The sequence below is a fragment of the Falco punctatus genome, assembly GCF_963210335.1.
Source record: "Falco punctatus genome assembly, chromosome: Z".
Classification (NCBI taxonomy): domain Eukaryota; kingdom Metazoa; phylum Chordata; class Aves; order Falconiformes; family Falconidae; genus Falco; species Falco punctatus.
In genome coordinates, this window is record NC_137586.1 from 14,490,380 (window position 1) to 14,516,142 (window position 25,763).

General features: G+C 41.9%; 1 protein-coding gene across 4 annotated transcripts in view; it reads right to left on the reverse strand.

The window, feature by feature from the left end:
• Positions 1-324: 324 nt before the first annotated feature.
• GDNF (glial cell derived neurotrophic factor) overlaps positions 325-25,763 on the reverse strand; it is a 52,236-nt gene continuing 26,797 nt past the window's right edge. For all 4 annotated transcript variants that reach the window (XM_080372160.1, XM_080372158.1, XM_080372161.1 and 1 more), the window contains exon 3: positions 325-24,845. In XM_080372160.1, coding sequence (XP_080228286.1) covers positions 24,361-24,845 — 485 coding nt within the window. In that variant the 3' untranslated portion in view covers positions 325-24,360. The remainder of the gene's footprint in view (positions 24,846-25,763) is intronic.

Consider the following 25,763-nt stretch of genomic DNA (forward strand, 5'->3'; position numbering starts at 1 on the left):
CTGGTTATTTTCTAACAAATTGCTCCCTTCATTACAAGTGTAACAAAGTTCACACTTCTATTTAGATGAATTAATGTGGAATAATCCAGCTTAGTTAATCTGTGTGTTCACACAAGTTCTAATTTAGTTCCTACTTCTGTGTGAATTTTAAAAAACATATTTTCTAGTGTCTGTCCTTATTGGAATGATAGATTTCCTTTTAAGTATGTGTAATCTTTCCCAGTATTATTTTATACAACTTTCAGTTTTCAGTAATGTGAAATTGGAATGGACAATTGCTTTTCTTGGTTTAATAATAATATCATCTGTATTGCCTAGTTGGTGCAGAATTTTATTCAGGCTTCCTATCCCGATTAGTTTGTATTGTTAAGTGTTAGGATAGAACAAAGCTGTGTATTTATTACTAGTTCTTTGTATCTACTCACTTTTTTGTATGCCTGAATTATGTATATCCTACCTCACACTCTGAAGACTAATACTAACCTTTTAGAAAGTGGTTTCTTAAATTGAAAGGTTTTGTTGTTAAACACAACTGCAATTCTGGATGTCATAAAATGAAGGACAAATCTAAAATTAATGTCCTTTAGAGAAGGAGAAAGGAACCAAAGTTAGTTTTAGGCATTTATATTGTGATTATAATTATAAATAATATGCTAAGTATTGTGATTATAATAAAATACAATATAGCAAGCACTCTGCATTTCCACTAAGACTAGAGAGTGATAAACATCATAAACAATCAAGCTTTCTTAATTATGAATGGATTCTGAAGGCATATTTTAAGGCTATATTTAGCAAAGCACTTAAGCACCTTCCTAACCTCAAGTGTGTGGTCCTGATAGCAGAGCTTAGATATTTTTTTAAGCGTTTTCCTGCATCACTATTTCATTTTATGATTTCCCTTTCCAAGCTTATCTACCTTTTTCAGTTACCATTTTTATATACTTTAGGCAAAATCAAGCCTGACTTCAAAAGGTATAATGGGCATTGGCGTAATATTCCCATGATAAAATATTTCCACTGCTTTCACTCAGTTTAGTCCTTTGATAAGAGTGGAACCTCACTAAATAACCCAAAATTTGTCTTTGCCCCTTGCAAACATATTTTAGTATATACCTACATAGAATAGCAAATCCATGCTTAATTTACAATTGTAGCTAAAATATGTGGAATGAAGTATTCAATAGCTAGGTGGATGGTAAATGGTGGAGAAAAGGAAGTACTAGATGAAGAGCGGCAGTTGGTAACAAGACCTGCTAAAAGCCTCCCTGAGCGATGCCTCCCTCAGCAAATAAACATTAAATGGCATTGATTCATTAAGGTTATTTTTTGTCTTTTTTTTGTCCAGATAATGACTGCAAAATAAAGTATTTTCAAATAAATTTCTATAAAATCTTGAATACCATTTTAAAAAGATTATTATGTCCTTGGTTTTAGGCTGGATATTAACAGTTTATAATTTCTAATTAATTTTCTTTAAGCTTTAGGAGAGCTTCTCCTTTTATGTTATTTATTCATATCAGCTAGACCTTCTTTCCCAGTTCTTACAGAACCCATTCTTCTAAGTGAACTGCACACAAGGTCTGTTACAATTTCTCTAAGAGTTCATCATTATTACTTAGTGATTAATTGTCTTGAAGACAATGACTGTTTCAGCAGCCTAGAATTCAAAACAGTACATATTGAAAAGATTTTAAACTAACTTAAATTGTACGTATACTTTCTCATGGATGAGTTTGTTTGCATTAGTCCTTACACTGGATTTTCAGGTATGTTCACCAACAACGCAAATCATACCACATTTTTAAAAGCAGTTTTTAATTAGAACAGCTCAATGGTAAGGGTTAATCCGGTCAGGAAAGACATATGAACTTGTCTCCAATAAAAACATACAAACATACTCCATGGCTTGACCATGCTTTGGACAGCAAACTCTGGCCCAGCCCTTTGAATTGTCCACAGAAAAATCTTAACATTATCAAATATTTGTTTTGAAAGATGGAACTCTACATGCAAACTGGAATTTAGAAATTACACTTTTTGTTAATTTCTTATGAACCTAATTTTCTTTTAAACTTCAGGAAGGACCTAGGTTTTAGTAATTGCCAAGTTGTAATCTTGGTCCTCCATGTGTCAACGTTTAGTGTTAATGTGGCCAGAGTCCAGATGGGCTTTTGTTTCACATTTCTGAAACTAGGTGGGCTACTTCTGTTTGCTTACTTCCCTCTTTCAGAGGTGCTACAAGCATCACTAACATTTTGGCATGCACAATGGCTCCATGGTGCTTTGTCCAAACCTGGATTTTTCTCTCCATGTTCTGTGCAGCTTTTAGATCTTTATTTATGGCAATTTATGGTCTTTTGTCCTTTGTGCTAATGATGAGTTAAGACCAGCTGTCAAGTACTACATGCCTACCCATAGGACCAAAGCCTTTCCTGCCAGGGCGTTGCAGCTCACCAGCTAGTGGTCAGCCTTGTTTTGCATTCCTTGTTTGTGTTGCTGCCATTGGTACAAAGGTCTTAATTTGACTCTCTAGTCCTCTTGTCCTATCATTATTATTCCTTTGTTCTATCTGATTTCTTAAGTCTTCTGCAACAGGTGAGAGGATTGCTGGGGCTGTCTTTAAGTCCTGGCACTATTCCTCTGGCTGTTTGCAACTACTTTATGATTAAGTTCCTCTCTGGTCTACTTCCTATGACCTATAATTTACTGAAAATACTTCTGCCTCTGTTTTTTGTGATTGATAGCAGGAATTCTGAATCTGTGCCCAGAAGCCCCCAGTCATTGGCTTCTTGCTTATAATTATATGCCTAGTTTGATGTTCTTTGTCATGTTTGCGTTTTCTCTGTTGAGTTGTAGAAAAATATGTATTACGGGAAGAGAAACCATGAATTCAGAAGCCTCTACTGTTCAGTCTCTGCTGGACCCTGAGGAGTGTTTTGCAGTGCATGGCATTGCTGAGCCAAAGTGCCATCTTCTTGGTTAGATCTTTATCTTTCGTTTGTTTGACCTCTGATGCCTTTGGGGGTGTCCAGCTGTCCAACTTGAGATATTTGTAGTTTACATGCTCTTTTAATACTGAATCATTGGAATTTTGATGTGGCCTGTTAGTCACAATAGTTTTGCAAAATCCCTCTTCTATTCCCTTGTCATGTTAAATGCCTGTATGGCCTCCTATCCTGGCTCTCAGCAATGGGAAGTTACTGAAGGCTCTACAGTTACTTTCGTTAAAAATCAGCAGGCTTTAACAATCATCTGACTTCTTAGGCTAGGATTTTGTGACGTTCTGTACCCTGTTGTTGATCCCTGAGCTCTTCTCATCTGTTGATCTGTTTCTTGAGTACATGTGAATGAAGAGTTGGATAGTTGGCTAGCAGACATGTCCTTGTGTTTGCCTGGCATTGAAGCATAGACTCATCTTATTGCATCATTTTAAAAATCTGCTAGGATTTTTGGCTAATCCCATTTAAACACAATTTGGTATACAATATGCTCTTCATCCATCCTCTGGGACTCCAGCATCTAATTGCTTCATGCAGTCTGGATAGCTCTGAAACACAAGATATTTCTCTGTCTGTAGCACATCATTCTCATTGAAATTTTCTTTGGTTTTCAAAGCTTCCCATCCTACATGCAAGGGTATTGGAGCATGCTGACAGTCTCCGACTTTGGCAGCAGTGTCTTACACTCAGATCAGATTGTGGGAATCTCCATAACCTATGTGTTGCTTGAGTGCTTTGGCAATAGTTTGTGATTTTTTTTTTTAATGGCTGATGATCAGACAGTATGTTCATCTTGTACTCTGAGAGATAACTCAAAAGAAGGCAGATCCAGAAATCATAGCCAGTAAGTCTCTCTTTCTTTTTTATAACCTTAGCTATCACGCAGGGCTGTTGTATGTCAGGGCTAGTACTCAAGATTTTTCTTACTCCTTCAAAGAAGTATTCCTGTGGGCTCTGGCCTTCTTCCTTGCTGTATCATGAAATAGTAAATGCAACAGATGAATACCTGCAGCAGATAAACTGGGTTAGATAGGTCCTTGAGAAGGTATGTCATGCATCCTTGACTCAAGTTACAAGTATACCTGAACCAGGTCTGGCATGTATATTGGATCAGCTCTTTAAACACTCCCATGGCAGACACTGCACAATCTCCCTAAACAATCTGTTCCAATGCTTCATTCCTCTTAGCAGTAGAAAATTTTTTGTAATCTTTTAAGAAAAACATTCTTGCACCAGTGTAAGCCCACTATTTCCTATCCTGTTCCCAGAAACCTTGCAAGTCAAGTCATGACATTCCCCTTTGCAGCAGCAGTTTATTATGTTTGAATTTTATTATCTCAGTCTCCTCTTATTCTTTCAGTTTTATGGTATATGTTTTCTGGTATATCATTTATTTGCTTTTCTCTGCCTTGTTCTGATAGTCCACACTTCTTTAAGTATACTGCCCACAATGTATTCAGTGTTTCAGATGAAGCAACATTTTTAGTGCTGGTAAGTAAACAGGGAAAATATTTGCATGTCTCAGTAATCACTTTTTTCTGCGCAGTCTGGCATTACAGGTTTGTGTTCAGGTCCTAATCCCCCTCACACACAATCCAGAACATCCACTGCAAAGCTGCTGCCCAGCCAATTTACTGTCTTGTGGTTATGTGTTATTAAGTATTGGATTTTGTCCATTGTACTGAGTTTCATTGCGTCTTCTCAAAATGTATCAACATTTTGTTCAGATTATTTTGAATTTTTTCTTGGCCCCAAAGTGCCTGCAGCTTTTTACAGCTTCTAGTTGTCAGCAGATGTAAAGAATGTATTCTTCGTTCATTCAGCTAAGCCACTATTGAGGTTCATGGTTAGTGGCAAATCCGTCAGATTTCCCATATGTATGGGAGGGGAATGTTTCATACAGTGTTAACTTTCTTGAGGCTTCATAAGTTTCTGGTTAATATACTCAGAAATTTTCGGAAAAACAGTTGTCTTTTCCTAGAAATTGCTGGATTCCCTTGATGTCCTTTGATTTCAGGATTTTTTTAAATGGCTCTGTCCCTTTGTGTCCATCAGGAATTCTTCTGACATTAATAGTGTTAGATGTGGGTAGACCTCAAGACCTCCTTGTGTTCAGCATTTCAATACTCCACATTCTAAACATATTTCCAGCTTGTCCCAGTTAGAAGTTTTGATACTGGATTGTCACTTTAATTTGCTCTCTACAAAAAATGTTATCTGGTATAATCTGTGAATTAGCAGTAGGGCTAGAGCACACCTATAGGTGAACAAATGGTCTGGTCTGTGCTAGGGTTGAACTACTACATTCACACCTGCCAAGAGCTGTGGTAGTGCAGTGAGGTCTGTGGTTGCCTTGCTTGTGGTGACTGTGTTGCCTACACATTGACTTCCTGAAACTCCAAGCATGATGAAAGCAGAGATATTTCTTGTTCCACAGCTTTCCTGTTCGCCATCTGCTCTTCCACTGGCCTGGGGAACATTTTACTGAAAGTCAGGATCTTTAGGCATTTTTCTAGCCCATTACTAATGCTTGTCAAGATCACTGGGACTACACTGCAACTGTTTTGAGAACATAGGAGTGTACGTGACACTTAGCTTGCAGGTGTTAGGTGGCAGTGTGCAGGTTTCCATAGTGCTCAAATGCTAAGGAACTTTGAGCTTGTTGGAGATCTTCTCTGAAAGTATCTGTCTTCAGGCACTGTCTGTGCTTTTGCATGCCACTTACCACGCAGTCAGTATCTCTGTTTCTCACATCCTCAGGGGCACTGTTGTTCCTAGACTGGAAATTATCTCTTGCTGTTTCTCCTTGATTTCTGCCAAGTATGCACCTGACTGTGAAACCTGTGCTTCTGCTCCATACCTGTCCTGTGTTACTTGGCTTGACTCTGTGGATCTGTTGTGCAGCCCAGGAGGCCCTTTAATACCGCGTTGCCATGGCTAGTAATAGCCAAGGTGCTGTATTAAGCTGAGAGGCCACAGGGCTTGCCTAGGTTTGGATCTGCCTTGGGCTGCCTGGAGCTTTGAGCTTCTTGAGCTGCTGACAGCCAGGTGACTGCTGCTTCAGTCATTTAAGGCTTTCCTTAGCTTTGTACCAACATGAGGAAACTCATCGTTCGTGGCTTTGTAACTGGTAAGTAGTAATTCCATGTGGTGGTTCTGTGTTGAATGAACTCTTGATGACCCTAGAACTCAAATGCGGCGAACAGGCAGGGTGTGATAGCGGAGGCTTTCAGGATGTGGGCACAGGGCTGTTTCAGCAGCCATGGGACTAATAGGAACTCTCCAGTGGTAATTACTAGTCATTCAGAGAACACAAGTTTGGGAGCTGGATAAGCTGTTTTTAGGGATAGCAAAGAGGAAAAACAAGTATCTAACAAATACAAAGCAGCCCATATATAGTAAATCTGACCATAACATGGAACTACGGAGCACCGAAGAAAGAGCAAGGGATTAGTATGTCTTGCAAATTATATAAAAATAACCTCATGCAGATTCTAGAGTGAGGAGGAAGAACCCCACCCCATCAACATCTGTCTCCTGGCAAAGAGCTAGAGATGCTAACAACTTGTCACAACACCCGTCTCCCCCGTTACCCCTCAGACAAGCCATCAGCTGAAGACCCAGGTACCTACTAGGGGTTGTGTGTGTGACAGTTTTAACTGTATTGTCGCGCAGACTTCGTCTGTAGTAGCAGTAGTATTTATTGTTGGTAGTGTTGTATGTACGCATGATTCTTCATCCCACATAGAACGGCAGCACTTGTGCAGTTTATGACAGTTAGGGATTATCCTTTTCCTGTATTATTCACTTCCCTTCTCACTTGGCAGCATCTCTCTAGTGCAGTGAAACCTAAGTTTGCAATGGTTACGCAAGCAAAGGACTGTGAAACTTAGGAGTCTGCGTATGATTCTAATAAAAGACATCTTTTAGCAAGTAAACCTCATTTCTGGTCAGCGTGATGTTTTAGCAAGTAAACCTCAGATCTGGTCAGCGTGATGTGTGGCGTCAGCAAGGGGGCCACTCTGTGATGAAGTTGTCGTATAGTTTGCTGTTGGATCTTCATTTTAAATTACCTGACTAAGCAGAGGCAAACGTCAGGAATATTCCAAATACACAGGGCAGCATCTTCAAAATAGCCTTTGTAAGTAATAATATCAACATTTGTAAGGGGTTTTTTATGGCTTTTTCCACTAAGATCTCCGTGATGATTCAAAGAATAATTTCAATGTATCTTGGTATGCGTTTTAAGTGGTGGAGTTAATAGTGGAAGCATACATTTATTGTAACAGTTTTGGGATGATATGGCGTTTCCCATTTGTTACAGTACTACCACTATAATTACAAAGTACCTATAGCCACGTACCATAGGTTGCTAGTACATTGCAGAACTGGGGTAAACTGTGTTGTTATTGTAATGATTCAGACAAATGTAATTTAATCCTTAAAAGCACAATGTAGCAATCAAAGGGAAACCAGAAGCAATCCAGACCAAGAAACTAAGGCCCGGTGATGCAGGAATTTTCACCTGAAGATGTTATATGAACACGAGCTCTTGAAGAAGATGATGAAACAAGTCATGGTAAATAATAGGGCACGGAGATGAGTAGGAGGTGATTGGTGGGATGCTGCAAGGATAGAAAGCTTATGTCCGGTTTTATGTAACATCATTTTAAACTATCCCCTTCGAGGTCATTTAACAGAATGTTAATGAAATTAACAGATGATGCAGATGAATACTGCAAACACCACTGAAAAAAGAGAAGCAGGAAATAACAAGGAGCCACCCCGACAAATGCAACATAATACATCTGGAAAACAATAATTCAAAATGCAGATTATTTTTTCCTCTGTGGTGGGATGACTGTCAGCTACACTGGAGCTGGTGGATGGCAGTTTGTGTTTCCTCTGACAAGGCAGACAAAAAAAAAAAAAAACGCACATGGAGCATTTGCCAAAAGGGTTGCTCTCGACTTGAGCAGCTTGAGTGACACCCAGACTGGGAATGTAGCATGTTCTGTCTCTCAGCCACTGAGGAGTACAGAAGTGGTTGGGATGGCTCTCATCTGAAAATCAGCTTGGTAGATACAGGGTGGAGTGGTCTCCTTTTGGAAGCACCATATGTGTGCTACAAGTCAAAAGTGTTCCGTTATATTTGCAGTCTTGCGTATTCAGCTATCTCTCCAAGAGACAAACTCTTGTCTCCTGGCAGCTTTAAAAATCTTTCTCTCTCCTCCTTGTAGCTGCAGTTCTTTGCATCCTTAAAATCCTAGAGTTTTCAAGGGAAGTTGCAGGAGGATAGGAGACTTCTTACAGTGCTCTTTCTACTTTGGAAATTTTCACATTTCAGGAAGCAGTTCTGCTGATCTCTTCCCAGTCATGCTGTTATCAGTACAGATGTACTTCAAGTGCTCGGTTCTGGTGTTTTTCATGAGTATTGGAATTGTTGGTACAGACATTTTTCCCTTGTAAAAACAACCTTTTAACAGTCTGGTGTTTGATGTGTCCTGTCCCGTCCCTGTAAACAGTATACAGAGATGTCAAGAAAATATGATAATGAAAAAAATAAGCCTAATATTGGGCTTGCTAGCCCGTTATAAATTGTCCTTATGTAGTAAGGTGGAAAATACTTCCTGGTTTGTTAATTTACTAAAGAGCCCATGCTTAACTTCCAGATCCATGTCCTTGTAAAATTTAGTGATTGGACAATGCCAGGCACAGGAGGCTCCTGATTCACAGGAGGCTTTCCCTCATCCTGCAGTGACACCACTACAGGTGACTGCCACAAGGAAGATTATCCTTGAATGCTAAGGACTGTGCCCCTCCCCATGGCAGGGGCGTTGGACCAAACTGTTCTATGATTCTGTGCTTGCACAGAAAATTATTCTGGAAGGAGGTTCTGTGTAACACTGACAAAAAATACATGGCAAACCCTGATGGTTCAAACTGTAATCTTGCAGATTAATAGGTCACGTGCTGAAGTAACTGAGATCAGCTTTGTCTTTAATGTGACATACGTGTACATATATTGATCCTTTTATTGATGTGGACATGCTATGTAGGGAGTGATGCTCAAGAAGTAAGATGCTATGTATCTCAATGGTGCATTAATTGTGTGGATGAGCGGTTATCTTGGGGGGTATTTACCTTAATTAAGGCATTATCTGGGGTGAAATGTAGAGGATCAGAGAAACTGAAGTTGGCCATGTAATCAATGAGAGGCATAGCCAATGAAGGAACAAGTGGAAGAATCTGCAGTAAGTATTTAATCTGAGACACATGAGTCTCCCTCACCCCAGCTGGGGTACTCTTAGGCAAAACATTGATATTAACCCTTTGCAGAATGGATCAATGTACTGGAGTAGCCCACGGAGCCACAAAACAGAAAAATAAAAATAAACAAACAAAAGTAGTTAAGACTGACATAGGGTTGAAAATTTATGTTCTTGGTGAGACTTTTCCCCTGGGCTGAGGCACCCATTTTTAGTTATCCTCAGGTCTGAAGTTTAGGCTTGTGGGATCCTATTGCACTGATGCTGTTTTAGGAAACCTTTGCAGGGTTTCTGGAGTGAGACTGGCAGATGGGCACCCCAGGCCAGTTGTGGGATGAAGATCATGCACACCCATGCATCACAGTCCATGGTCATAAAAAATTAATGAGTCAGCTTTCGAAAGTTCCATAATGTTTTCCAAAAACATTGTAAAATCATCCTGTAATGCAAGAAAGATTCCAGGAGAAGGTTTCAGTGGAGATGACAGCTGTCACATTGCCAAATGCAGTGAGAGATTTTGCTGTTCACAAGGTTGAGGCTCTATAAAATGTCCATTTGTAGGATTCTTTTGTTAATTTTTACCAGCTTTTAATTCATGTTTACTCTAAAAAAAATAAAAGGGAAGCTTTAGTTCTGGATATGAGAGAAGTATCACAGTGGTATATATTCTTTTACTTTTAACCACTTGTTTTACTGTCCATCATAGTGTCCTACTCCAGCATACAACAGAGTTTAACTGTTCCGTAGGAGAACTTGTTAAATGTGCTTCTTTTTCTTTGAGGGGAAAAAAAAGTAACTTGGCAGCAAGTTCTAGAGAGTATCCCTGCTCCCCACCTTTGCTTTTTGCTGTGCTACAAGAATCCTTGTTCAAGTGATTCTGTTAGCTGTTTCTCAAACTTGCTACCAGGGGTGGTATCATCTGCTCTAAATGGGAAAAACAACTATTACTGCCAGATAGAAGAAACAGAAATACAAGATGAGGAGAGTTAAGTCAGATTAGTGGCAGATCTAGGAATATAGTCCAGCTATTTCAGCATCCCTTTGGTGCTATTTGCCAGCACCTCTCTGCTTCAGGGGAATCTGTAAGACATCTTTTCCAGCCAGGGAAATGCTCCTGTCGTGTGGCTGTAATCTAACTTGTGGGACGGTGCCTGCAGCTGGATTATGAACAGCGCTGTGGAACTGCATCAGCAGCAGTTTGGTTGTCACGGAAAGCTGTTGTGGGCATATCACTGGAAATTCAGGTTGAAATGGCTCATTTGGAAACGCACCCTGATTGACAACATTGCTTAATTCTGCTTTGTGCTCGCCTGCCTTCGCTCAGCTCCTTAACTCTCTCCTCCTGGTGTGCCATTCTCTGTGCATGGCTGAGGAACTTTCCGCTTCCTTCAGGGAGCGAAGGTGCTGCGCTGGCTTTCTGTAACTCAGGCTCAGCGTTGATGATGTTTATTACTTAATCATGCTGCACTGCCTGGGAGCCAGCTTGTTTTTTATTTAAAAATTACTGGAAGCTCAAACATAAGTCCTGCTGCCTGCAGGAATGAATGCAGGGGCTGCAATCTGGCAGTGCTGGGCAGAACTAAACCTTGCTATTTTGCTTACACTGTTTATAAATGTCTAGACAAACAGACAGGACTCCAGCCGGACAGCTAGACTGTCTTCCTGGTCCCAAGGCGCAGTCAACATTCCTGCTTGATTTGTTGAACGTTCCTGTGTGGTTGGACTTTGGTTTCAATTTTAATCTGTTGATTAAATGTGATTTTTTTGCAGGGAGTTTTACAGTCAGTTCTTACGACATGGAGAATTTTTATTGTTAATTACCATGGTATCATTAGGTAGGTGTAGACTACAGTAGATGCTTGGAGGAGAAAGCTGTGCACAACTTGTTGCCCTTTGCAGCAGAAACATTCAGCTCCCAACATTAACATGATTTGTTTGACTCCTACCAACACCACAATCAAAAATACTGTGCCAGTGGCACGGAGCAAAACTGAGCTCAAGACCCAGCATCTCTGCTAATGGAAATGAATGCTAAAGAGCTGCTGTTACTTAATCCAGCAGAGGATGTTGCCTTGGGTTTAGCATGTTTGTTTTTCCAGAAATTGTCAGAAAGACACTAATTTTGTTTTAACTAGACAGAAAGCCAGACCAGAGTTCTGTCTGCAGATTGCAGTGCTGCAAAGTGGAAGAAGTGAGTCTGCGCCAGTGCAATATGAGCGTATCTCAGAGGTGAGCTAGTGGATTACACAAGGGACAGGGACCAGGTGCCAGTTCTCCCGGCTGGAGAACAGCTCTGGGCAGCAGCAAGGGAGAATGTGCTGAGGGAGAAAGTCAAATGTCCAGTACGGTGTTGGGGGGATTAGCAGAACTGTGGTTTTGGGGATCTAATACGAGTCTCTTTTTCACATGTAATCTTCTGTATGCTCCTTAATAAAGTCCCTTGATACAAGCACTGTAGGTAATCTTGTATCTTTCTGTAATTGTGAAGAAGTCTGCCAACCTCTTTTCAGTAAGTTTCTACAGGCACAGGAACTTCTTTTTCTAACAGCAATTAGCAATTAGAACTCTGAGATTTAGTGTGTTAATTCATTTAGATAAAGCCACCATAGAAATACGCAGGTTTTTAAAGCTACGATTCTCATTGCTAGAGCATAGTTATGTAAAAATATCAGACAAAAAGCTGAAGAAAGGTAAATTCATCAAACAGGACCATTGGATTGGCTTTGCATGTGGTGCCATCTGCAAAGCTTGCATGTGCGGTGCGCGTAATGTGCAGCATATCTGCAAGATGTGCACAGTGCCTGGGCGCAGATGTCACGTGGAATTCCTGCAGTGAAAGCTGTGCTTTCTCACTTCTTTTTCAAAAGTGGAACATCCATCTGAGGACTTCCCAACACCACTGCTAGCACATCTAAGCTACCACATTTAATTTGTATTTGGAGTTTGTACCTATGAATGGCACCAAGTAAGTGTCTGTCTGCTGTTAATTGATGGTAGGGAGCAGGGTTTGCAGATGCTGCTGTCATACGTGTAGCAAAAAGAAGTCCTTGCCCAAAAATATTTCTGGTTTAAAAAGTATTTTCATAGATACTTTGTAAAACTACAAGAAACAGCTACTTTTAGCAAACCAGGTGCCTTTACTTGAGCATGTGGGTGTCTGGTGCTTGAATTAAGGCTTGTATCACCTTGATGTTTTCTTAGGGCTGTTCTCATCGTCAGTCATAAAACCCAGAAGTCCTGTGCCATAAGCAGTGTTACAACTGTGATGACCAGCTAATGATGTGTCAAGGCAATCAGGAGCAGCAGAAGTCTTGAAGATATTTTGAAGAGACGGTTTGCTTAAGGGAAAATGACACCTTGAAAATTCTGTAAGGAAATAATTTTGAACCAGGAAAATAAAATAACCTTGGAAAAAGCATCTGGATGTTAGACAGTTACTCAGAGCTCGTAATACACTGTGGTACTGTATGTAGCTCGCTCAGTAGCTAAAATTAGGTGATTATGTAAGGAGACCACAGCGTACATCTGAATAGCTACTGTATTGGGTTAATGATGTCACTCATCGTTATTGAGTCTTTAGCTATTCTATGGCTGGGCCAGGGGGCAGCGTGAATTCAGGAGTCATGAAATCATAGCCAAGTTAAACTTCAGTGAAGTAAACACAACAGAGCTTTTACAAGGGAAAGCAAAACAACTCTCAACAAAAGGTCTCCCGTCATGACTCCCAGGTGACATTGCCGCCAGCTGTTATTCCTTGCAAACCTTCAGGAAAGCAAGTTTATAGCTTTTAACAGAAATGGTGCAATGAAGCTATCAGTTTGCTCTTGGTTTGGAGAGATCAAATGGCCTGTTGATTGTAATGTTTTGATGGTTGGCTGTGAAACTGGTTCTGTTTGCATCGAGGTCCTATCGCTAAGATAATTTATGAGCTCTGTACTGTACACACTGTTGATATGTATAAATAAATACGTGTATGCCAAAGGTAAAGTAAGGATTAAATTTTATCCACACATAGTAATATGCCTTAATTTTCACATCAGATACAACCCAAATCAAACATTCTATCATATTTTTCATAACAGTTTATTTGCTCACCTATGTTATGTGTTGTAGCTTTTTCACACGTCAGTGGTATATATGCCATATATTTCTCCACCTACTTGCCAAGCCTTTTTTTGAATAGTTGCCAATTTTATGTTGGAGAAGACTGGGGAGGACCATCAAATAAAGGCATGGATGCAAAGACAGCTAGGTGGGTTTCCTCAAATATTGTATGGCTAAGCAACTCTGAGCCATGTCAGCAGTTACTCAGTGTCATGGCTCTGGTGCCTTCATTGGGAGGATCCTGTTTAGATGAGCTTTGGGGCTGCCCTCTCAAGTTTCTCTGTGTGTTTTCTCTTCCAGTGACCTCAAGTGCTAGTATCACAGGTTCTGGCAGACAAAGCTTCTACAACAAAGAAACCTGGAAGTAAATGAAAGCCTGTTTATTTCTCAAAAGGTGCCCAGACTTGTGGAGTCACAGGGCTTTAAAATGCCAGAAGTAATTGCTTTGGGGCTAACTTGGTGGTCAGTGATGAGGGTCCACCCTGGGAGCAGGGCGCTGGTGGCTGCTGCATTTGCAGCCCTGGCGGTGCACGTGGGGGCATGCTGGCCGTGGGCAGAGCTCTGCTCTTCCAGAGCAGAAAGCAAAGGTTGCATTTGAAAACTTGCTCTTTTCCTAGATATGTACTCTCTTCTTTGAAGTAACCATTCCCCTGACAGTGGTCCCCTGGGCCCCCACACTCTCTTTTCACTCCTTTTTTAATCCAGAAAGCTGTCTGCTTTGAGAGTGTTTCCCTGGGATTGCACCATACCCATTTGTTTGCAATGAATGAGAAGCATTTTTCATTTTCTCTGAATTATTGTTGCCAGATACCATGTGTACACATTACAGGCCATCTTGGAGAGGGAGCTGGCCAGTCTGCAAAGCTGATGCACACAGCTTCAGCAACTGAAATGGGCACCTCTCAGCCAGACCCCTGCTGAGGTCAGGAAACACACATTTATTACTCTCTGTAAGATTTTTAAAAGAGGGTTTTCTTCAGCTGGATTGAAATAGTAATATTGCAGCCCAGCCTCCCAGCTCCAAGCACCTTTCTGCCTTCTCGTTGTGCTCTCCTCTGTCCTGTTTGCTGAGCAGTTCTGGCAATTCGCACCAGCCCAGGCAGCCTGGGACAAGATACAGTGTTTTGGGGAACAGTTAGAAAGCATGTGCCTGATGAGATTAAAACTGTGTGACTTAATGCAGTATTAGGACTCTTTCTTCAAGGGATTTCGCTCCTCTCAAACTGATGATGTGAAAGTTGTTGCTGTCTTCTGTTGTCTTCGGCAGGATGGCTCTGTAGTGGTTAGCTATCAGAAAGGAGTGGCTTTTTTCTGCTTTGTTTTTGTCTCACCATGTCCCAGAAAGTGTCAGTATGTATTGCCCTGATTAGCATCCCACCAGCTGGCTGACCACACAACTTGTCAGGATGGACACAACCTACATGCCGACCAGGATTGGAAGTGGAGTGCCAGGAGCAGGTAGCTAAGAATTTCTTTCAAAACCTGGTGGGATATTTCCTCTCTGCAATGCCAGAGTGCTTTGTTTCAGCTTTGTGGTATAGCCTGACATGCTGTGTGAGATCCGCAGCAGAGGTGAGCTGAGCTCCCTTTGCCACTTGCCATAGGAAGCATTGGCTGAATGGATGAGCTATCACAAAAGGTTTCCATTCTGCTGAGCTGACTTCTTCTGGTGGAGAAACGAACTGCTGAGTCTGAAAAAGCATAGAAAAAACAGTCAACCTTTCTTAGAGTATTTGTATGTGGAAACACATAAAAATCCAAGAAGCAGATTATTTACTTGGTTCTTCTTGCTAAACAGTTGTCTGTATGAGTCCCTGTAGGTCCAAATGAGGCTAGTGGCCACTAAAGTGGCATCTCTTCCCCCTGATCTTTGTGTGCTATTCCTTGGATGAGGCTCTAAGGATGTGCTTTAGCTTGGTCAGCCCTTAGCTGGTTGGGCAGTTGGACGAGGCGGTCCCTTCCAACTGAGATAGTCCAGTCTGTCCTATTCTGAGACTTCGTATGGACACAGATGGCTCCACAGTGTCAGTAAATCCTGTGCACCATGGAGGCCACTACCCACTTACATGCCATCAGCTTGCAGTGTTGTGCCACTGGTAGTAGACTCCTGTTGGATGTGAATCTGGCCAAATTTTTGTATTTCCCCACTGCATTGGCCATGTTGCCTATGGTCACAGTATCTGTGAGGTGCATCGGGGGGTGGCAGAGGCTGGGCATGCAGAGCAGCAGCAGCAGCCTGGTGCTGTGCACCACCATGTATGTGGCTTCTGCATTTGTGTTACTGAGTGGAGCAGGAAAGGGATTTTCCCTGGGCCCCCCTGAAGAAAGGCAAAATCAGTTCACACTGAGTTTTCACTGCTGCTTACGGCTCTTGGATGGGAATGGATGTAAAGATCAAGACATCAGCTTAGCCATTTCTAATGTGTGAGAAATTGCTGAGCCAAAGCACCAAAAGTGAAAAAGAGGCCCAGTTTAAAAAATACACTATTTTTTGGGGGGGAAAAAACCCACCAGCTATAAATGTCATCAGCAGGCTAGAGAAAAAGCAATAGTACCAAATGATGAGTGGGACTAGGGGGGATGTGTGTTACAGAAAGCAGGTCTCTCATAAGGAACAACACTTGACAGTTTGAGAAGAGCTGACAATAAAACACATGATTAAATGAGCACCAGAGAGCAGACTCAGCCATAAAACCATACATTTATTGGCTGTCCTAGCTAAGCCATAGCAGTATTTATTGAGTTATAACACTGGAAGAGGTGAATAAACGTGGCTGAGACCACGCGGGCTCAGAGGGATTACCTTTGTTTTTAAGAGAGGCTTTATCATATTTGCTCAAAAATCTTCACACAGTGTGATTTTAAAGTACACTTCTGAGTCTATAGTTAGTGTCAAAGAAGATAGAAGAGATTTATGGTTTATCATGAGATGGGTAAATTAAACCAATACATGACAGTTTTAATGAACTTTCTTGTCCTAAATGAAATAGCACCATTGTGGCCCCTGATCCTGGGCACTCCTTTTTTCCATTTATCTTTCAGATGGTGGGAATGGGGAAACAACTTTTGGCCACGCATTTTTTACCTTGTGCAAAAAAGCACGTCATGTGGGGAAATGTCATGTCACCGATGTCACGTAGGAAAAATCTCTGAGAGATTTGTTTACATTAAATATGGCCAGTATCACATCTATTCTAGAAGAACAGACAAAGATTTAAAGGGATTTAAAACCATCTCCCCAGATCAGTTAGCCAAAGGGATATCATGACACAGAGGTGCTTCATACATACTAGCGCGTAATACACAGACTTACTCAGAGTCAAATATAGACTACTGTTTTATTTGCATTGTCCTAAAATAGTCTGATATTACCGACACTAAGAAATCAGCTTGAGGTCTTACCAAACCTTTCTTAATAGATAAATGGAACAAATTCCAAGGTTTTGGAGAACTTTTTTTAAGCATTTCAGATTTTGTCCCACCAGCTGTCAGAATCAGAAAGGGAGGTTTCCATACTCCTTGCAAAAATGCCTGACTTGCTTATCACTGACTTGCTCTGGGTCTTCAGATGAGATTCCCACTTGCAGCTGAAATAAAACCATATATCCTTGATAAGAAAAGATTTGCTGATAGCAGAATTTGACCTCCTAGATAAACACCAGAAAAAAACTGCTGCAAGGCTTTCTTCAGCGCCTCCCAAACATCTACCTCTTAGGTGGTCTTCAAGTCTTCATCGTAGTAGGCACCCGGTCCATGTGAGAGCCACAGAAACTTCCTCTATTGGACGCATTTTTGCACTTACCCACTTGTTTCCAGGCCTGACAGAAACTCTTTTCCACCGATCATCACAGCTTGGGGTGAAGGGTGGCCTATGCCATATTTCAGGTTCTCCCTGAACCCCTTCTTTGCAGCAGCACTTGGTCACTGTTGCTTGTCCTTGGGCTACTGCCAAATCCCTTCCTCCAGCAATTAGTTTTCAGGAAGGGCAGGCTATTTGTCTACGATCCTTTTTGATTTAAGGCAGCCCTCTGGGTAGCTCCCAGAAGACAAGACCCCTTTAATTAACTTTTTGTGATCTGTTCCTGAATCAGATTGGTGTCTCAGACCTGGAGACTTGGTGTCTCCATACACTGAGAGCTCTGGGAGGTGGTGTCTGTCAGTACCACACAGTGGTCTAGCCCTGGGGCAATGCCTTCTGGCTCTACAGTGACTGCACATAATGGTTTCACTTCAGCAAACGAAAGACTTTTTTTTTTTTTTTTTTTCTTTTTGGCTGCCACATGATACCTTGTAGGGACCAACACAATTGGAGTTAGTCATGTTCATACCTGATATTTGACAAGAAGTTTGGTGTTAATTGAAGGGAATTCATAAAAGGATGCAACGTGCTGCTTTGGAGGTCGTGCCTCTGATGAGTTCCCCATCCAGCACCTGAAAGGAATTATTGGAAACAGAATGGAGAACAGAACTGAAAATATCCATGTGCTTCTGTGGGAATCCAACATTTGCTTCCATCCAGCATCCTGATGGGAGCATCTTCCCCTCAGGAGGCAACATGGTTTGATTGAAAGAGAGAAGACACAGATGGTGAGAGATATGAGGGCTCCTCAGATCAGACAGACCTATGTGGACTGAACGTTCATCAGGACACAGGAATGAGGGGGCAATCAACGAAAAGGAGGGTTAGTGCCAGCAGAAAAGAGCTTGCTTGCATCGTACAGAATTAAATTGCCCCAGAGTGCAAGGGAGCGTGGAAGAATAAATTCGCGGAGAAGGGTGTTGGGTGTCTTCCCAAGGAGACAGACCTACCAAGGGCTGTTGGACACCAAAAAACATCTGGCTCAGAAAGTTCCTGAATGGCAAATTGTTGGAGCTGGGGTGGGGTTTGCAGGGAAAATGCCACCCCCAATTTGCCTTTTTATTCTGCTCTTTCCTTTCCCAGCTAAGGGCCGCTGGCAGAGACAAGGTACTGAGAGGTCTTCATCCTGGCCCTGGCAGTGCAGCCACTCTCACCCCCAGAGGACCTGCCTAGTCCTTCAGGAAAGGAGCCTGTATCTTCCAAAATTCAGTTATCCAAAGCTGATCTCTAAGCTTTTTAAAGGGATTTTTTCACCTCCAGATTAAAACTGCTGTTAAAAATAATACGAAATGCTAACAAGTAGTGCTTGTTGACTCCTGTTTGTATCTCAGAGGGAAATGATTTTAACCTGAAATAAGGGAATATTTGGACATGTTTATAGTGTCTGTGATGCCAGAGATTAATGTGGGAGTGATGAGACAGTCAAGGAAGAGAAAGCTGTGGGAGAGCAGCAATAGAGAGGGAGAAAAGAAGGGGGATTAGCAACATGGTAACAGCTACAACAGTAGATTGTTCTTGAAGCTCTGGAAATCCCAGGACACATGAAATAAATAAAAGAAACTTGAAAAAGCAACAGAAAGACTAGGGAGATTGTACAAGGATCTAGTCTTGTATTTGTATGTGAATATTGCCAAGGAAATCAACAGCTTTGATCTACTTACTTACATTCCTATGAAACCAGAGCAACTCCACAACAGTCAATGGAGCAGCTCTGGTGAGGATTGGTGGCTTTAGAACTGCTAGGGCCACATGGGAATAAGCTGTACAACTCTGGGTCAGGGACTGATACCTGTATCTTCCCTGGGGTGATGACAGACAAGGAAGCGTTCCTCATCCAGTGTGCTGGCAGATGGGCCACCAAAGGCCTGGGGCAGCTGCAGGAAACCTGCCACGGTGCCCAGGGCTGGGGTTGCTGTCAAAGAGCTAGAGAAGGTGCCCACAACAGTTCAGCCCGGTGGGTAACTGCAGCAGCCCCTCGCAGCCTTCTAAAGCCCGTCACATCCTTTTTCAATTTCTTCAGCTGCAAAGCAGAAAGGTTTCCACACTGGTGAGTGACCCTTCTGGGGAAAAGTGAACAAAATGCTTCAGTTTCGAAGTCAAGAAGCCAACAGAGAGTGAGGACGTCTCAGCACTGACCTTGAGTATACGCTTGGTGCTTGCCCAAGCAAACTTCCTGGCATCAGGCAGAGCTGAGCACCATTTCTCTTGCTGGTTGCTGCTGTGGCTTGTCGAAAAGCCACTGGGATTAATACTGCTAGAATATATGGTTTGTTTAGCTATTTTTATTGACCTGTGAATATACCTACTGTATAATTTATTGTAACGTTAGTAGTTCAGTCCTGTGATGTTTGCTATAGAAAATCCACCCTCCAAGCCAGTGAGAAATTTTGCTAGGGTGAGGAGTGCAGGACTGGACTCTGCTTCGCCTTTTTTTCTTTTCCATTGCTACACAATTAACCTTTTCATTAGAAGAGCCCTGTTCCAAATAAGCAAACTTCTCAAAGTGTATTACTGAGCCATTTCAAGCTGTCTCTTGCTTTGGAACAAAACATCTTTGTTCCAGCCATGCATGACATTTGAAGACCTATTTATACAATGTGTCAGCTCCATTTGTTTTCTTCATCCTGATATTTTCCTCTGTATTTTTGGTTAGCCATCCAGATTGCAAGGAGCGAGGCTGCTGCTGGTTTCCTCCTGCACCGTGCCAGACTGAGGCACTGGCTGCCCTTGGCCTTGCTCCCCTTCTGCGGGCAGAGGTGAAACAACCCAAAATCAAACACAGTTCTGCCTACTGCATCCCAGCACCACCAGACAGCTGTGGTCTGGAGCACAGAGAGAGCTTGCAGAAGGACGTGGTATTATTACAGTTTCTCTCTTGATGCCCTTTGGGTGACACTGCCTGTGGGATGTACACAGCTGCCATCCCCTCTGCTGAAAAGGACTCTCTGAGGGCCAGATTTCCAAGCTGAGTCACTAAATATGTCCTCCTGCAAAATATCTGCTTTTTCTTTAGATGTTTATAATTTGTCCCAAGTCTCTAATCAGCCCTTCTGGTCTGACAGCACAATGCTAACTGATGCAATAAAACCTAATGCAAGATATTTTTTTTTTTTTTAAAAAAAATCCTTATCAAGATATTCAGTAATAAAACTTAACATCGTCTTGGTTTTAGTATTAAGTGTAAATAGTTACGCAGTTTGGTCCATTATCTCTCGAGAAATAATTTATTTAACTTGGGACACATCTTCTCCTTCCAGAAGGCACCCATAGTCGCCCTGTCCCTGCTACTCAGGCAGCGAATAATGTCTGTCCCAGCGCTGGCACTACTTAGTGACAAGTGAAAGTTTAAGTCTTTTTTTAAATACTCTACACAACCTGCCAGCTGAAGGTTTCAAGCTGCTTTAACAACTGCAGGATGCCAGGAACATACTGCAAGCCTTATTTTAACCAGAAAATGAGTCTAAAGGTGCCAGCCCAGCAGCAGTGAGCCTGGCATTGCAACAGCAACCCCCCATCTGCTCTCTCCAGCATTAACCTCATCAGGAAGGTTGGGGAAGGAGGGTGAAACAGCTCCAAGCAAGCAAATGTGCTACTGCCTGGCCCACTCAAAGCTTTTGATATGGCCAAGCAAGACTTGAGCATTGGCATTGTGCTTCCCCATCCATGTAAGAAAAGACAGAGGTTTGGGCTATATGATCAGAGATTAATCTTCAGAGCACCCCACAGTCATGTTCTATGTCAGCACTCCCTCAGCTCTCAGAAAAGCACATGGCCTCCACTGAACATGAAGCTGCAGTCATGTTCATGCCAGACGATGTGTGCCATACTCAACCAGCCTGCAATCAGCTGCCTTTGTGCATGGTGGATGGCCTTCTGCTGCAAGCAGCGGAGGCGGTGGCACGCGAGGAGGAATGCCTTCAATATTGTGTGCTTCAAAAGCAGTGCTTGAGAGCTTTGCTTTGCGTTCCAGTGACTGGGCTAAAGCTGCGTGCATGGCCTCTCTCAGCACAAATGAAACCAAGGCATCCATATGCTGTACATTAAGAGAAAGGGTGTTTGATATCCTGCTCACTGGCTCACTGCTCAGAGGCTCCCACTTCCTCTCTGTAGCAGTTTCGAGGAGTACAGTCTGCTGTCAAAACCTGTGAGTCTGCATGTGTTTATTGGCTCTGTGATGGGAACTGCAGCACTTAATGCAAAACAGTTGACAAAATGTTGCTGGCCACAGCCACAAAACCTGCCCTCATCTTTTCCATGATGGTGGCAGGAAAGATTGTATCAAGTTGTGTTTTCCTATTTAAAGATGAAGAGGAAAGGACTGCCAAAGTGGATGGAATTTACTACAACCGAGGTAACGCCTGGGTTAGCAAAGCAAAATGCAAATCTCCTCGTGCAGGAATGGTGGCTGTGCACAGCCAAGGCCACCACGAAGCCACTGCAGCTCTGCATGGGCAAGAGACAGCTTGAGTAACACCAGGCTTCAAGCCTGCCACTGGGTTGATTGCCGCGTTGCTGCTTACCGTGCTTTTCCAAGTCATTTAATGCAGTGGCCCATTAATGTTAGGTTCTCCTAAGAAGCTACAGGCATCTCTGGTCCTCGTTAAAGATGCTGGTGAGATAGGGGATGACAGCTCCACTTTCTAGAGGACTTGCTGGCTCTTCAGCATCGTGCCATGCAGGTTGGAAACCGGGCAGTACTGTAACTTGTACCACAATGGGGAAGAAGCACCAGCAACAACCAGGCAACAATAGAAATGAGTTTTATTTTGTAAAAAGTTATAAAATGAATATTGTACAAAAATAAAGTCTGTAGAGAACTTTGGTTGATTAACACAAATGACTGAGACATAAATCGCAGGTGAAGTAAAAAACTCCAGAGAAGCACACTCCTGTCTAAAAAAAAATAAAAAATCACAAACTTTACCCTTTTGAATTTTGAACGTAGTAATTTGCTTTGGTTGTGGCCCCTTCAAGCTGCACAGAAAATGCTTTGGGGCAAGTTTTCAGCAGCTGGGGTAAGTGAAAGCACGCCTCTGAGCACTGACACTGATCAATTGCCCAGCAGTGCAGCTGCCCCTCAGCTTAGCAGGTTTCTGCTGCCCAAGTCACACCAATGCTGGTGGTGGTACCCGCTGTACCACCCCTGCCCAGCACGGAGGGTAAGGCATCCCCATGGCAGTGCAAGAACGAGAGCCCTGCAGGTGGGCTCTGGGGCTGCCCTGTGTCCACCCAGGAAAGCAGTGGAGGTCAGGGCTGAATTATATTTCATACACCTGGTACATCTTTCTATGCCTGTTCTGGACCTTTTTTGACCTCTAGACCCTTCTTCTGTGGTGCCCCAAGGGGCCCAGGGCAAAATGAATATGGAGAGCTGTTGCAGCATAAGATAAAAGGTCGGACCAGCATTTTTTGGTTTTCAGTAGGGATTTCTTTTTCTTCCTGTTGTTTTTGTGGGAGTTGATGCTTCACTGGTTGTCAGGTATGTCTAGTGACCTGCCCTGCTGCTCCTTCAGGTAAAAAGTCTCCAGAATGAGAGCCTGCATTAGCAGTCAGGTGTGAATGCTTTTGCTGTACAACCTCCCTCATCCTCATCGAGACTGTTCTGCTGTGTAGGTGCGATCCTGTAATGTTTCAGCAACTTATACAAAGAACTTTGGTTATTTGAACACAATTGCTTACCTGTAGGTTATATTAAATCCAGGGCTAACTAGTAAGAGATACTTAACCTCTTCTATAAGGAAATATGGAAGGAAAAGCTTAAATAAGTATAACAGGAAATTATAAGGCTAAATGTGATTATTTCCCATTTGTCAATGGTTATAGGAGGTCAGTTGGCAAAAAGTGATAAAAAGAATTGTGGCTACATTTAAAATATGACTAGAATTAGTTTTTCTAACAGATTGCTAATGCTGAGCCAAGTCCTGCAACCCTCACTCTTCCACAGCCATTGCTGCTCCTGCAAATGTATGACTGCAGTAATTTTCAAGAGCATTACTGAACAGGAGGAAGGGCTGCAGGCTTTGGTACTACATTTTGTGAACATAATCAGGATTTTGTTTCAAAGAGAAAAAGGTAAAGTAAGTGATTTTTTTTGCATTCAAGTTAACACTTTCAATCAAATGCATGGACCGTTGTTCCCAACTTCATTGTCTCTCTGTATCTTCCAAGCACCTTCTAGTTTGGCACCTTTGAAAAGAAACTTCAATAAATAAGGAAAGGAGACTCATTACTGAACTGTAATAAATAACAATAACTTAATCTCAATAAATATCTTCTGTATATTTATGTCTCTGGATGGATGCATTGCATCAAGTAGTCTCTGCTCACTCACAATGACCAAATAGAAACATAGTTACGCAAGTGACGTTAATTCTTTGTAAACCAAAAGAAACAGGTTTTATGTAGGCTGGGCTTGTTAGTTCTCTTACTATACTAGGAAGAAGTGCTTAACAACTCAACTTGTTTTCATAGGTAGCAGAAGAACAAAATCCTGCACTCATTTTGAAGAAACATGAGATGGAAATAACCAAACTTAACCAGTAAATGGAACTGTTTAGCTTTGTATTGATACTGGCCCTACAGAACCTGAGCCCGGGCATTTTGATATTTGCCCAATATCCCCTTACTTACAAGTTAATCTTATTATAGCTCAGAAGTTGCCCTAGGTGCTTAGGAATCACCCTTCAATGAGCAATAGCACAAAGTATCTTTCAGTAAAGCTGATGGCACAGAGGATGAGTAAGGTACTCCTAACCTACTTCGCAGCTAAGCTTCGTAGCAGAGATGGTATAACTACAACACAGTGTGGCGTGGCAGAGTTGTGTTTTTAAGTACATTCCTCACGGATCTGAGTCTCACTGATGGTGGACTGTGTTGAACGGGAAACTGCACACGCCATCCAGCTGTTTGCATCTCCACCCAAGCTTTTAGTTACTGTCCCGTAGGATGTCAAAAGCCTTCATCCTAAAATGCCACCTCATATCCCCCAGGGGCTCTCAAGACCCCTTATTTTATGTTCTTGGTCCTCTTTTTCCTGCTTTGAGCAGGCGCTTCCCCGGGAACCTTGGTCCCTCTCTTTGCATCATCGCAGGAATGCAAAACTGGTGCTGCCTCTGGCGTGCAGCCGTCAGACGCATCCACACCTTTTTGCGGAATGTTTTTTCAGTATGTGGTAAACCAGGTTATCATCCAAAAAGGACAGGTCATCATCAAAGGCTGTGGGTCTGCAACAAGCTTGCCTCACTTTGTCAGTGACTAGTTTTTTCTTTCGGGTTAAGTTTTTCAAGATCTTGTCATAGGTGGTCTCAGCTGCATCACAAGATCCACTGCAATACCGGAAAATTAGTTCTTCTTTGGTTTCGTATCCCAAATCCAAGTCAGTCACGTTTAAATGTATTTCTGTTAAGACACATCCTCGATTTTTGCCCTTTTGACTCCTCCTTCCCTTTCTGCTGGAATTCTCTATGTTCGTGGCTGCATTTTGCCGGTTTCTCTCCCTCCTAGAAAAAATTGGAGTCTGTTTATCCGGCGACCTCCTCAGTCTTTTAATGGTGGCTTGAATAAAGTCCACTACCTCATCAAACTGACCTGGATAATCCTCTGGCATATTTGCTGTTTGGGAAAGAGAGAAAAGGCTTTGTCACATGTCAGTTGTCATTAAGTTTGTCCATCCGTGGTTTAAAAACATTAGACATATTGAAGCTGCTCTGCCATCACTTCAGAGCATGCGCCCAGGACCCACAGAAATCAAGGAGAATTTGGAATGGTTTAGATCATCTTGGAAACTCATTTGGGGAAAAATAAATGAGATTATGTATGTATCTCTCTAGGTGATTGCTGATGCTTGGTAGCACTCTAGCACATCTTTCAATGCTGAAAGAGCCCTGTCAAAGTCGAGGAAAGGAAAAGCATGTCATGATACAAATATTGGTTAATGGATAGGTGAAGCTACTGTAGAGAGGTTATACAGGCTCTTCCCAGCAAAGCAGCAAAAGGATGAGTTTTTTTTAAAGCAACTTTGCAATTATGATTGTTAATTGTTGTCTTTGCACACCAGCAGCGGTTAGTATTGCCAAAGTCACCTATCAGTAAGGTTTCTGTGTACAACAGAAAGAGAAATTTCCTGGGATACCAGGCTGAGGTATTATTCCTGGCTGTATGACTGCTTTTTTACTGCTTCTAGGGGATAATTGTTATTGGAGCTTTTGAAAATTTCTCATGGAAGTATTTGTATTACAAGATGCTGATTAGACTGAGTAGAAACAGGATAGGATAGAGGTATGATAATAATTTTCAATAGAAATGTTATTAAAGCATTTTCTTCTTCTGAAGTTAAAATACATATCTAATTTTTCACTTGATATATACTCTACCAGTGATAAATTATTCAAATAAATGTTTAATTTATAAAAAATAATGAAATATTTTTTATACTAGCAGAGTATATAGAGAGTGAGATTGAATGTGTTCCCAAATGTTCTCAGATTTCAGCTTTTCAGCATGATTTGGAAAAAAATCGCATTTTGAAAT